We start from the raw sequence: 14,513 nt of genomic DNA, 5'->3' as shown, positions 1-14,513 counted from the left end.
ACACTATGCATATTATCCTTGACTTGCTATTAAACATTATTTGGTAAAGGTAGTAGGTGCGAGAGACATTTAAGACGTTGCATTGGAATTAATGCACAAGGCTGGAATTCATTACCCATCCCTAGATGCCCTGGAGATGGTAATGAGCTGCCTCTGAATCATTGCAGGCTATGTGGTGAAGGTGCTCCCGCACGCTGTTAGATGTGGAGCTCCAGGGGTTTGATGCAGAAATGGTGATTTTGTTTAAGTATTTCTAAACATGGTAATGGCCATACAACGACAAGTGCCCCATTCCCAAAGTAATCCGAAGTTTTGCGGCAAGAAAGTCACCCAAGGTGAATTAAATCCTGAGTGTTTCATTGCGGGGACAAAAATAATATCCATAGGCCTCCTGCTGGGTGAATTGTGGATCTGCTGTTGTGTTGCAATGCACCCAGGCATGCACATGATGTTGGTGATGCCAGGAGAAAATGGTATTATAGTCTACAAATCCTACTGCAAATTTTAAAGATGAAATTGATTTTTCAAACACCAAGATACAACACGCTTAAAAACACTTTCTCACTCAGTTTTGTAGAGATGCATGATTCCATGTACTACTTCAACTGATGAATTCCCACTAAAGAAAGAAATTTGGTCAGGCAGCTGTTTAGATGGCGAGTCTGGTGCATTCCCACTCTGATCCTTGCACACTTTACTGTTGTCATTCGGATCAGCAGTACTTGCTTTCTCCACAGGGTCGGTGTCATACGTTGTCTTTTGATCAGGTTTCAGTACACATTCCACTGTATCTTTGTCTGTAAAGACATGCACTCCACATCAGGATAGTCACACAACACATTAGCAATTTAATGGGACAATCTCACAATGATTTGATGAACATGATTTCCAGATGCTTAATGGACAACAAGGAGTAAGTCTGCAATCGTGTCAGAGTCAGCTAAATTCATGAATTTAAATTCTGGATGTTTCTTTCAGCTCTGAAAGCCAGCAGTTTTTCTGTTGCATCTGTAATTTTGGGGGATTTCTCTTCCATTCACATCTCTAATCAATTATACCAGCAATGCAGGTGAACAGTCACGAGACTACAAAATTACCTTTAATTGTGTACAGAGCATTTTGATTCAGACCGTCCATCTGGATCAAACTGTACATCTCTCACCGTTGCTATCCTGTGAACTTTGACCCTCTGAAACGCAAGTTCAGTTCAATCGTTGCGTTTTTAAACATAATTACACCAAGATCCCCTCAAGATTATATGGTCAGAAATCCAAAAAATCATCCATTTTGAAGTGAGAATTTGGCAAGACAATCTTTCAATTCCTTTAGAAGAGGGGAAGGGGGGGGGTTGAGACCGGCCGGCGAGAAAGAAAGAAAGACCGGAGAGGGGCAAGATTGGCGGGAAAACAAATACCTTCAATTGCATTTGTTGAAAATGAAAATAGAGTCAGTCATCGAATTGTGATTCAGAAAATCAACGACTGGATTGTTATGGGTTCTGAGGAAGTTCCAGATTTAGTAGTAGGTTGTGATTTTGCAGGATAAAGTCAACAATAGTACCAAATTTTATTTTAAATGTCTCCCGCCACTCCCAAAAGGCAGCCACTCATGGCTGATCTTCCCTTTCATAATGGAGAGGCACTAAGACCAGTTGAAACACCCTAAAGCCATTCTAGCCAAAGTGAGTTACATCACCACAGATCAGGGAATAAGCGCAAGTGTCCTGGTCTGCAGGATTTGGCTATGAATCAGATACGCCAGCATAAGCCACCAGAAATGACAGGTCAACGGTGCCAGAGGGGCCCGGCCAACCACACCCACATCTTTTGGGCTTGCCTCAAGCTTACTGGGTTCTGGACAGCCTTCTCCGAGGCAATGTCCAAGGTTGTGGGGTGAGGGTGAAGCCATGCCCAATAGTGGCAATCTTCAGGGTATTGGAGCAGCCAGAGCTACACATGGGGAAGGGGGCCAATGCCCTTGCTTTCACTTCCCTAATCGCACGCCGGAGAATCCTGCTCAGCTGGCGATCGGCAGCACCACCCACAGCTGCAGACTGGCTCGCTGATCTCTCGGAATTTCTCCACCTGGAGAAGATTAAGTACGTCATCCAAGGGTCAGAGGAAGGCTTCCTGGATACTTGGGGGCAGTTCGTCGGCCTGTTCCAAAACCTGTTCAAGGCCAATTTTTACAGCATTTAGCCTTCTTTTATTTCCAGAATACCCATGACCAACTAATCTACTCCCAGATCTCTTCAATTCTTCAATCACTGGAGGAAAACAATAACAGTCTCTTCCCTTTTATGGTACCTGGCTTCAGGTGAGCAAAACAGCTGAGGCTGAAGCCAAACTTGCATTCTGTGTAACCATGCATGCTACCCTCGTACTGCAGCTCTGATTGTTCATTTTAATAAGAGGCAGTCACAAAATAATTTAAATTTCTAGAAGGCAAATACACTTGACAAAAGGGTTATATTTCACTCCATACTAGCAAATTGCTCAGCATGACTTGCAATTCAGAATATCCTCTTACTGTACCTTTGTTGGAGGTTATTGTTTCAATGACCATGTCTCGCATCTCTCTACGACCAATATGTTGATGCAAGATAGTGGATTTTTCTCCAGTTGTTTTGCCCTCCAGCAAGAGCTTTGCTGAACTGAGCGATTTCTTCTCTTTACTCTCATCGTCTGCCATACTGACAGCTGTACAGGCAAAAGACAAAGTGAAAAGGGGGCTATTTTTTTTAAAACAGAAGGGTGACTTTTGTGCCTGCAGACTTGTTATTCACTATTAAAACAATGCATACAATAGTTGAAACAAAACACAAAGCATGTAGTATTATTCTGAAGCTCGTGATGTGAATTTCCACGTAACCCCCATAAAAGTCAGCAAACATGACAAGGTAGAAGCTTGTAGTACATTAAACAAATGGAATGTGTAAACCTAACAAATCATATGATCCAGATCTCCGGCACTTGAGGAACCGCTCTGCTAATCTCTAATTCGTTGTTATCTCGCATACATCAATCCGCCTGCGAGCAACCCGAATGTTTATTTTGAAAACTGTTGTAAACCAGGAAACACTACTTTTCCACAATTTTCTTTAATCGCTCAAATTAACTAAGACTTTGCATCAGGCCTATTTAGCATTTCAGTACTAATACTCCAGAAGAAATATCATACTGATGCAACATATATTTTTTTTTATTCATTTACGGGATGTGGCAAACATTTATTGCCCATTGCTAGTTGCTCTTCAGAAGGTAGTGGTGAGTCACCTTCTTGAACCGCTGTAGTCCTTGCTTGAGGTGTAGGTACACCCACTATTCTGTTAGGGAGAGTTCCAGGATGTTGGCCCAGTGACAGTGAAGGAGCGGCGATATATTTCCAAGTTAGCGTGGTGGTGGAGTTCCCAGGTATCTGCTGCTCTTGTCCTTCTAGATGGTAGTGGTCGTGGGTTTGGAAGGTGTTGACTAAGGAACCTTGGTGAGTTATTGCAGTGCATCTTGTAGATGGTACACATGGCTGCCACTGTTTTCTCAGTAGTGGAGGGTTTGAATGTTTGTGGAAGGGGGAGCAATCAAGCAGGTTGCTTTGTCCTGGATAGTGTTGAATTTCTTGTGTTGTTGGAGCTGCACTCATCCAGGCAAGTGGAGAGTATTCCATTACACTCTTGACTTGTGCCTTGTAGATGGTGGACAGGCTTGCAGGCTTGGAGGGCCGAAGGGCCTGTTCCTGTGCTGCATTGTTCATTGTTCTTAGAAAGTAACTTGCCACTTGTCAGCCCAAGACTGGATACTGTCCAGGTCTTGCTGCATTTGGACATGGACTGTTTCATTATCTGAGGAATCATGAATGGTGCTGAACATTGTGCAGTCATCCGCAAACATCCCCACTTCTGACCTTGATAGAAGGGAGGTCATTGATGAAGCAGCTGAAGATGGTTGGGCCTGTGAAACTCCTGCAGTGATATCCTGGAGTTGAGATGTTTCACCACCAATCACCACAACCATCTTCCTTTGTGCCAGGTATGACTCTAACCAGTGGAGAGTATTCCCTTGATTCCTATTGACACCAGTTTAGCTAGGGCTATTTGATGCCACACTCGGTCAAATGCTGCCTTGATGTCAAGGGCAGTCACTCTCACCTCACCTCTGGCATTCAGCTCTTTTGTCCATGTTTGAATCAAGGCTGTAATGAGGTCAGGAGCTGAGTGACCGTGGCGGAACCCAAACTGAGTGTCCGTGAGCAATTATTGCTGAGTAAGTGCCGCTTGATAGCACTGTTGATGGCTCCTTCCATCACTTTGCTGATGATGGGCTGATAGGGCAGTATTTTGCTGTGTTGGATTGGTCCTGTTTCTAGTGTACAGGACACACCTGGGCGACTTACCATATTGACGGGTAGATGCCAGTGTTGTAGCTGTACTGCAACAGCTTGGCTATGGGGTGCGGCAAGTTCTGAAGCACAAGTCTTCAGTACTATTGCTGGGATATTGTCAGGGCCCACAGCCTTTGCAGTATCCAGTGTCTTCAGCCATTTCTTGATATCATGTGGAGTGAATCATATTGGCTGAAGACTGACATCTGTGATGCTGGGATCTCTGGAGGAGACCGAGATGGATCATCCACTCAGCACTTCTGGCTGAAGATTGTTGCGAATACCTCAGCCTTGTCTTTTGCACATATATGTGCTGGGCTCCTCCATCATGGAGGATGGGGGTATTTGTGGAGCATCCTCCTCCAATGAGTTGTTTCATTGTCCACCACCATTCATGGCTGGATGTGGCAGAACTACAGAGCTTAGATCTGATGCGTTTGTTGTGGAATCACTTAGCTCTGTCTATTACTTGCTGCTCATGCTATTTGGCAAGTAAGTAGTCCTGTGTTGTAGCTTCACCAGGTTGACACCTCATTTTTCGGTATGCCTGCTGTTGCTCCTGGCATGCTCTCCTGCATTCGTTGAACAACTAAACTAGGGTTGATCCCCTGGCTTGGTGGTAATGGTAGAGTGAGGTTGCAGATTATGGTTGAATACAATTCTGCTGCTACTGATGGCCCACAGCGCCTCATAGATGCCCAGTCTGGAGTTGCTAGATCTCATAGAATTTACAGTGCAGAAGGAGGCCATTCGGCCCATCGAGTCTGCACCGGCTCTTGGAAAGAGCACCCTACCCAAGATCCACACTTCCACCCTATCCCCATAGCCCAGTAACCCCACCCAACACCAAGGGCAATTTTGGACATTAAGGGCAATTTAGCATGGCCAATCCACCTTACCTGCACATCTTTGGACTGTGGGAGGAAACCGGAGCACCCGGAGGAAACCCACGCACACACGGGGAGGATGTGCAGAATCCGCACAGACAGTGAGTGACCCAAGCCGGAATCGAACCTGGAAACCTGGAGCTGTGAAGCAATTGTGCTATCCACAATGCTACCGTGCTGCCCTCGAGCTTCTGTTCGAAGTCATTTAGCATGAAGGTAATGCCACACAACACAATGGAGGGTATCCTCAATGTGAAGACGGGACTTTGTCTCCACAAGGACTGTGCGGTGGTCACTTATATCTGGGACATACCCAGGAATGGTGAATGGTGACATTGTCTGTAAGGTATGATTCTGTGAGTATCACTATATCAGGCTGTTGCTTGACTAGTCTGTGAGACAGCTCTCCCAATTTTGGCGCAAGCCCCAATGTTAGTAAGGAGGACTTTGCAGGTCGGCAGGGCAGGTTTGCCGTATCCGGTGCCTGGTGGTCCATCCAGTTTCATTCCTTTTTTGGATTTTCGTAGCGGTTGAATACTAGGCCATTAAGAGTTTAAATGCCCTCTAAAGAGGCCATTTCCGAAGAGCTTTTCCTTCCCTAAAGACATTTGTACAACAATGGTCATCATTGGACTTTTAATTCAAGATATTTTATTGCGTTTAAATTGCATCACCTGCTGTGGTGGGATTCGAACCTGGGTCCCCAGTTGCCCCATTCAACTGGCCTTTCCCCATAGCCTTACAAATGTTACCCCTTTGAGTATTTAGGAGTAGCACAGTGGTTAGCACAGTTGCTTCACAGCTCCAGGGTCCCAGGTTCGATTCCCGGCTTGGGTCATTGTCTGTGTGGAGTCTGCACGTTCTCCCCATATCCGCGTGGGTTTCCTCCGGGTGGTCTGGTTTCCTCCCACAGTCCAAAGATGTGCAGGTTAGGTGGATTGGCCATGATAAATTGCCTTTAGTGTCCAAAAAGGTTGGATGGGGTTACTGAGTTATGGGGTTACGGGAATAGTGGAGGCGTGGGCTTAAGTGGGGTGCTCTTTCCAAGGGCCGGTGCAGACTCGATGGGCTGAATGGCCTCCTTCTGCACTGTAAATTCTATGATTCTATGATTATGGGTCTCTGGATTACTAGTCCAGTATTGCTTATTATGTGATACTTTTAATTCATCACCTGAAACTACTTCCATTATCACTATCGCCAGTGTTATAAAGTGCTTTCTCACGATACAAGTCACATTTGGAAAGAAAAAAAAACTTTAGTCAAACAATGGATGATTTTCATTATTCAAAGCAGGCATGGTATGAAAATTTCATGCACTCATTGTGCTTTCCAGAAAGTCTAGACTCAATGCCAGTAACAGCTGATAATATAGTATATGCTAGCCACACATTTCCTCATCATCCACCATAACAACAAACACATTAAGAATGAATTTAAGTTGTCACACATGTTAATACATTGTCAACATTACACATCAACAGAAATATGTAAACAGTATCTAAGGTGGTGAAAGTCCGGGTCAAGCCAAGCTGGGGGCTAGCACTATTTGGAGTAGTGGACGAGCCGGGAGTGCAGGAGGCGAAAGAGGCCGGCATTCTGGCCTTTGCGTCCCTAGTAGCCCGGCGAAGGATCTTGTTAATGTGGAAAGAGGCGAAGCCCTCCAGCGTGGAGGCCTGGATAAATGATATGGCAGGGTTTATCAAGTTGGAGAGGATAAAGTTTGCCTTGAAAGGGTCTGCGCAGGGGTTCTACAGGCGGTGGCAACCGTTCCTAGACCATCTCGCAGAGCGTTAGATGAAGGTCGGACAGCAGCAACAGCAACCCGGGGGGGGGGGGGCATTTGAGCAAGAAAACACATGAATGATCCGGAAACTGACATGTACGGGAAGAATCCAATGTACAAAGTTCTGTATCTTATTGATTGTCCATGTTCATGTCTAGCCACGCGAGCTTTCTTTCTTTTCTTTGTTACCCGGGGGGGGGGGGGGGGGGGGGGGGGGGGGGGTAATGTGTGTATGGTGGAAAATATTGTTGAAAAATTCTTAATAAAAACATATTTATAAAGAAAAATGTAAATTTTCAGTATGCACAAATAGTAGTTCCAGCATAAAGTGCTTTTAAAATTATCCAGTCACTTGGTTGTTCAGATGCTGTAAAAAAAAAAAAAAAAACCTCTTGCTGAAACTTTTCATCTTGCACTCATCGGAACAAATGCAAGCGTGCTAAATTTAAAACAGTCATGATAATTTATACTGCAGGGGAAACGGATTTGGCATCTGTTCAACACTTCCACAAAAGAGGGCACAACTCAAACACCGAACATTGAATCATAAATCTGCACTTTCCACTATGATATAAGCTGCTGATGCTCCATTAAGCCATTCTCCACAGAGCCTGTATAAGCACAATTTACTATCCATTCAGTTAAAATGGATGGAAATTATCGCCCATAAATTGTTCAATGTTACCCATCAGTATTTAGCTCTACAGAATTTCTGGATTAAATAATTATTTCTGATCATCAGGGCCGCTAGCACCGCATAACTCCACAATCAAGGCAATGGCAGAATTAGGTGCAGGAGAGAAATAAGAGATGATCAATTTTGCCAGTAAGTTTCTTAGTTATTATGGAAGTCTTGCGCATTTGTTCCTTGCCGTTTGTATCAGTTAACTAAAAATAAACAGTATCCTTTTCTGATGAGGATGTAATTGCTTTCATGTTCCTGGTGAACTGACCCACCCCTCTGTTGTCATCTAGCTGGCAGTGGATAGCTAACTGCCATCCAGCCTCTTTTTTCTGCCATCTTGGTCTTCTCATATCCTCTTGTCAGATTCTGTACATTTAAAACCCTCAAATTAAAATTGTTTAACTTATAGATTTCGTAGGGCAGCATGGTGGTGCAGTGGTTAGTACTGCTGCCCCTTAATTAGAAAGAAACTTAAGACTTTTCTTGAAAAATAAATTTGAATTGCTGCTGCAATTTTTTTAATAGATATTGTCTTTATTTGAGAAATTTGGCAGTACACAGAAATATCCATGCTCTGTGGACTCAAACACGTTCAAACTTTCCCACTTTGCGTGTGCGTAAAATAAAAGTAACCAACGACAGATTCACAAATATAAAAATGCAGATGTTATTGAACAGCAAAGCAATTAGCACTGCCAAGCAACTTCAGACATCAAAAATGAAAAGCTAGTAAAGAATGGCAAAATCCCATTTTAATTAGGAAATGGTCAATTTCACTTATTCCCCTACCTTCCAACAAATTGCAACTTATTAATCGAGGGAGTGGGGGAAAAGGAAAGGTGCATTTAAAGACTTTCAGCATTTACTTTGCAGCTATTAATGACCAATTTCCCCCCATATTTCCATCTTTAAACAAAAAAAGCTAATTTTACAAGAACAGCTGGTTTGTGACGCGGAGCAGTCCCAACAGGATGGGTGCAATTCACACACCAGCTGAGGTTAATTCAGGTAGGCCCTGCCTTCTCAACCTTGCCTCTCACCTGAGGTGTGGTGACCTTCAGATTAAATCATCACCAGTCAGCTCTCAAAGTCTTCTAGGCCAATGCCGACTATTTTGGCTATGGCAACATTTACATTTTTATCTTAGTATTGTTATATCCTATTCAGCATTTGCTTAACAAATGTGGATATCCAAAAGAAATGGAGAACACCTTAAGAAATACATGGACAATTCCCAATAGATTTTGCAAAGTTACCAAATCTGTACTGAACTAAACCAATTTTGTCCAAGCGTTGATGGTTGAGAAAGTATTTTGCAATTCCTAGAAACAACGTAAACATACACAGCAAAAAAAATACAACTGCTACTATTTGCACATAAATACACTGAATGCATAACCCCATTATGCAGGATTCACCAGTTTGTTATGCAGTTGGGAATTTACACTGCTATTAGTGCTGATAATTCAAGCACCTCAAAGAGAAAAAGAAACCTAGCAAAACATGATTCATACAGTCTAAAAAAAGTTCCACAAAGACCCAAGCACCCAACAGAAACAATCTTTATGCGGAGTTCCTGCCTACAGCATTCATCTATATGAGAAATACTACTTGTGAAATGAATGCCATAGCTTGCAACAAGCTCATTTATTTTTCTGCTGCTTTTTAGTGAAATATCTCTTCCAAATGTCAAAACGATGAGTATTTATAATTCAGTCTTACTCCAGATTATCTTGACACATTAATATATACATACCAGATTGCAATCCCACTTTCCTAAACTACAGTTCATGTAAATATCAGATACTCAAGCATTACAAAGAGAAGCAAATAATTTTGTTTTATTTGGTACAGAATGAACTCCAAATTAGGTTGTTGCTCATTAAGCTATCAATCTACACTAAGTCCATTTTCTCTTATATTATCTATTATTAAAATAGACAGGTCCCCGAGGTGGCGATTCTCTAGTTCAACAGGCTTAACTTAAGAGATTCATTGAAGCGACAGCTTTCAACCCCCAGCACCGTCACTGGACTAGAAGAGGTGCATTTCCCTCCGCTTACTCGGCTGCAAAGTTCACAGGGTAGGCGGGAGGCCCAGGGCTCAGAGCCGGAGGGTGTGTACTCCCAGGCCGGGACTCACCACAGTACTCGAAACCCTCCGGATGGTGCGAATGGTTCGCCAGCTCCAGACGTACGGCCACCAGTGAAACGCTCATATGTTAAACCCCACAGATCTGCTGACCGGGTTAAAAATATATATATTTAAATGGTAAAAACCCGCAATAAGTATTAACCAACCAAACCGGAAAATTTCCGGCCGGGCGCCCGAAAACCCAGGGCGAGCTGTGAGGGGGTGTATACAAACAAATAAACCCTGCGCCTCCCACAACAACAGGCCCAGCTACCGCTTCAACTCTACTTCCGTCACACTGACCCCTCACCTCTGTCCCCTGACCTCCCTCAGGTGACGCGTTTCCGATTCCTCGGCCATGGGACTGTCAAACGTCAACACCCAGGGGGAAGGTCCATAATTGGGGATGGGTCAAGGATTTACTTGGCATAAATGCAATGTAAATGGGTGCAAATAGCTGGCAGCTCAGCAGCAACTGAGGGGGGAGGGGGTAACAGAATAAGGATAACCATAGAAGCCCTACAGTGCAGATGGAGGCCATTCGATCCATCGCGTCTGCACTGACCCACGGGAAGAGAACCTCACCTTGACCCAAGCCCCACCCTATCCCCATAAACCCACTCAGGGGTGCATTTATATCAGTATTTACTTCACTGCCCCTTTCTCGAAAGCCCACCTTGAGGAAGTTCTGATCTCAGGATTTTCCTGCCGTTCCCTTATATGAACTAGGAGCAGGAGTAGGCCATCTGGCCCCTCGAGCCTGTTCCGCCATTCAATGAGATCATGGCTGATCTTTTGTGAACTCAGCTCCACTTTCCGGCCCGGATACCATAACCCTTGATCCCTTTATTCTTCAAACAACTATCTATCTTTATCTTAAAAACATTTAATGAAGGAGCCTCTACTGCTTCACTGGGCAAGGAATTCCATAGATTCACAACCCTAAACTCAGTCCTAAAACTACTTCCCGTTATTTTGAGGCTATGCCCCCTAGTTCTGCTTTCACCCGCCAGTGGAAACAACCTGCCCGCATCTATCCTATCTATTCCCTTCATAATTTTATATGTTTCTATAAGATCCCCCCTCATCCTTCCAGATTCCAGCGAGTACAGTCCCAGTCTACTCAACCTCTCCTCGTAATCCAACCCTTTCAGCTCTGGGATTAACCTAGTGAATCTCCTCTGCACACCCTCCAGTGCCAGTACGTCCTTTCTCAAGTAAGGAGACCAAAACTGAGCACAATACTCCAGGTGTGGCCTCACTAACACCTTATACAATTGCAGCATAACCCCCCTAGTCTTAAACTCCATCCCTCTAGCAATGAAGGACAAAATTCCATTCGCCTTCTTAATCACCTGTAAACCAACTTTTTGCAACTCATGCACTAGCACCCCAGGTCTCTCTGCACAGCAGCATGTTTTAATATTTTATCATTTAAATAATAATCCCTTTTGCTGTTATTCCTACCAAAATGGATAACCTCCCATTTGTCAACATTGTATTCCATCTGCCAGACCCTAGCTCATTCACTTAGCCTGTCCAAATCCCTCTGCAGACTTCCAGTATCCTCTGCACTTTTTGCTTTACCACTCATCCTAGTGTCGTCTGCAAACTTGGACACATTGCCCTTGGTCCCCAACTCCAAATCATCTATGTAAATTGTGAACAATTGTGGGCCCAACACTGATCCCTGAGGGACACCACTAGCTCCTGATTGCCAACCAGAGAAACACCCATTAATCCCCACACTTTGCTTTCTATTAATTAACCAATCCCCTATCCATGCTACTACTTTCCCCTTAATGCCATGCATCTTTATCTTATGCAGCAACCTTTTGTGTGGCACCTTGTCAAAGGCTTTCTGGAAATCCAGATATACCACATCCATTGGCCCCCCGATATCTACCGCACTGGTAATGTCCTCAAAAAATTCCACTAAATTAGTTAGGCACGACCTGCCCTTTATGAACCCATGCTGCGTCTGCCCAATGGGACAATTTCCATCCAGATGCCTCGCTATTTCTTCCTTGATGATAGATTCCAGCATCTTCCCTACTACCGAAGTTAAGCTCACTGGCCTATAATTACCCACTTTCTGCCTACCTCCTTTTTTAAACAGTGGTGTTACGTTTGCTAATTTCCAATCCGCCGGGACCACCCCAGAGTCTAGTGAATTTTGGTAAATTATCACTAGTGCATTTGCAATTTCCCTAGCCATCTCTTTTAGCACTCTGGGATGCATTCCATCAGGGCCAGGAGACTTGTCTACCTTTAGCCCCATTAGCTTGCCCATCACTACCTCCTTACAATCCTCTCAAGGTCCTCACCTGTCTTGGCCTCATTTCTATCAGTCACTGGCATGTTATTTGTGTCTTCACAAACATTGTTATTCACTTTCATTGCTCAAAACCTGTTCCATCTCTAATTTTCTAATGAAAGGTCATGGATTTGAAACTTTTAACGCTGTTTCTCGCTCCACAGTTCCTGCCAGGTATGCGGGGTATCTCTGCATTTCTGGATTTATTCCGCACCATTCACTGTGGCTACCTGGCTCGTCTAACAGCAAGTAATGTACAACCCTGAACCCGCTTTCTCCACTTTAATGGGCAGATGGTCCCTAAAAATGTTTCTTTATAACATTCAAACACATGACTACTAACCTTCTTATTAACTCTTATCCTTTTTAAGTCTTTTAGCGTACCCAATTTTTTTTTCCAATTAAGGGGCAGTTTAGCATGGCCAGTCCACCTGCCCTGCACATTTTATTTTGGGTTGTGAGGGTGAGACCCACGCAGACATGGGGAAAATGTGCAACGTCCACATGAACAGTGATCGGGGCCAGGATCGAACCCAGATCCCTGGCGCCATGAGGCAGCAGGGCTAACCACCATGCTGCCCCTACTCTCATCTTCTTGCAAAGCCAAATTGCCACTTAAATTCCACTGGTAAACCACTGTGTTCCTGTATTAAGGGTTGTACGGTACAACCTGCACTACAGGTTCACCTGGGCTCCTGCATGCTAGCTCCGTCCAGGAGCCGGGTTATAAATATGCATGGCCTTCAGCTCACAGCCATTTCGTCAGCTGCTGTAGGAGGCCACACTTCAGAGACTAATGAAGCCTCAGTTTGAATTCAACTTCGTCTCTAGCCAAATTGATCGTGCCTCAGGCGGCAGTCCACTAAAGAGGCCTTCCCTCCTCTTTACCACTTACTTTTCTTCAAAAAAATGAGTATGGACCTCTTAGAAAGACACTTAGCTCTTTTGGTGAGATGGTGAAGTCAGCAGGCAATTACCAGTGTCAGGTTAGTGTGTGAACACATACATACACTGTCACTATTGCTTTCCTATGAAGCGTCACACAACCAAACTTCCATCCCCTCTCTGCCTCCTTAATTCCAAGAAGATACTACTCATCCACGGTTAGCTTCTACTCCCTTGCAGATGCTGCACAGTGATGAGTGGGCAGAAAAGGAGAAAGATGATAATTGGGAGTAATCAGAAGAAAGATTTTGCAGATGATGATGCGGATTGCAAGGGACTTTCTGGATGCCCAGTTCCTCAAACCCACAATCTTGTGAGTCAGGAGAGAGTAATACAACTGAGCAAAAGCTGAAATCTAATGAACAAAATGAATATAAAGGCATTCAGTGTTAAGACGGAGTCCGTTGATAGTGTGAAGTTTGGAATTCATTTCAACAAAATAGAATATGGACTGACATAAAACTCCGTTATTGACAGAGGTTAGAGTTATACAGAAACAGTTGCATTTATCATGATGCTTTTCCTCATGATGGTGATTAGTATACTTATGAAGGGCAAGAATATGTTGGAAATCTGTGGGATGGATAGTGGATTGAAAGCTGATAGAGGTGGAGGAGGTAAAACTGGTGCGTCAAGAGTTGACAGAGACTTCAATAAAGACATTGTGATGTCTTTTACAGCAAATGCCACTTCAGCCCCTGCCTCGGGTTTTTTTTTTTTGCTCCATCCTGTGCTGCTGACTCTCTTCCATGATAATAGCATTTGCCCATTTTATTTGTAGTCCGTCACCAAACAACATTATTTGATGTTGTTCGTTGCAATCATTGTAATATCACAGCTTTGCCAGAAGAGGTCAATGTGGGAGTACTGTTGGCTATTTCAATATAGTTATTAAAATTCTGTTAGTAATTAAAGATGACTTGTTTTTCACCAAGAAACATATTTGATCAACTTTAGGACAATTTCCATTAATTCTTACCTTTAACCAAACTGGACTACCCACTTGGGTTGTTTTTTTCCCCTATTTTTTCATTGAGTATTTCCTTCCTTTTGTTTGGGCAGGCGGGTAAATCTGTTGTGCAGGAGGAGCTCCATGTTTGAAGTGATGATGTCACATGGTTAAATATTAAATTTACATAGTGATGTCATAATGTGGAAAAATTATTACATTTTGATTGGCTAAGATTGGCCTTCATAAAAAAGCGCCAAAATGTACTCGTGATTTTGCTTGAATCACAGGCTTGTTTATTGTGATGAATTTACTTACACGGGGCAAAATCCATGGAAAGATCATAACTGAGCTGATCTTATATGGGCTGATCTCAAAAAGGTAAACTTACTGTAAGAGTTATATCTCTCCCTAGTTCCATGATTATTTTATCT

At 43.6% G+C, this 14,513-nt stretch overlaps 1 protein-coding gene across 2 annotated transcripts in view; it reads right to left on the bottom strand.

Annotated features, from left to right (window-relative positions):
- The window catches only part of brap (BRCA1 associated protein), an 83,047-nt gene extending 68,858 nt beyond the window's left edge, over window positions 1-14,189 (bottom strand). The window contains exons 1-3 of one of the 2 annotated variants that reach the window (XM_072494388.1): window positions 14,110-14,189; window positions 2,535-2,699; window positions 566-797 (exon numbers count right to left, since the gene is read on the bottom strand). In XM_072494388.1, the coding sequence (XP_072350489.1) occupies window positions 566-797; window positions 2,535-2,691 (389 nt within the window). In that variant the 5' untranslated portion in view covers window positions 2,692-2,699; window positions 14,110-14,189. Of the gene's footprint in view, window positions 1-565; window positions 798-2,534; window positions 2,700-9,877; window positions 10,160-14,109 lie in introns of those variants that run through there. The other variant, XM_072494346.1, reaches the window with a different exon arrangement.
- Between the last annotated feature and the right edge of the window lie 324 nt (window positions 14,190-14,513).

Source organism: Scyliorhinus torazame, chromosome 1, assembly GCF_047496885.1.
Source record: "Scyliorhinus torazame isolate Kashiwa2021f chromosome 1, sScyTor2.1, whole genome shotgun sequence".
In the NCBI taxonomy this organism is placed as follows: Eukaryota; Metazoa; Chordata; class Chondrichthyes; order Carcharhiniformes; family Scyliorhinidae; genus Scyliorhinus; species Scyliorhinus torazame.
Note: the sequence above shows the minus strand (reverse complement) of the source record. Positions and strands in the feature narration are given on the sequence as shown.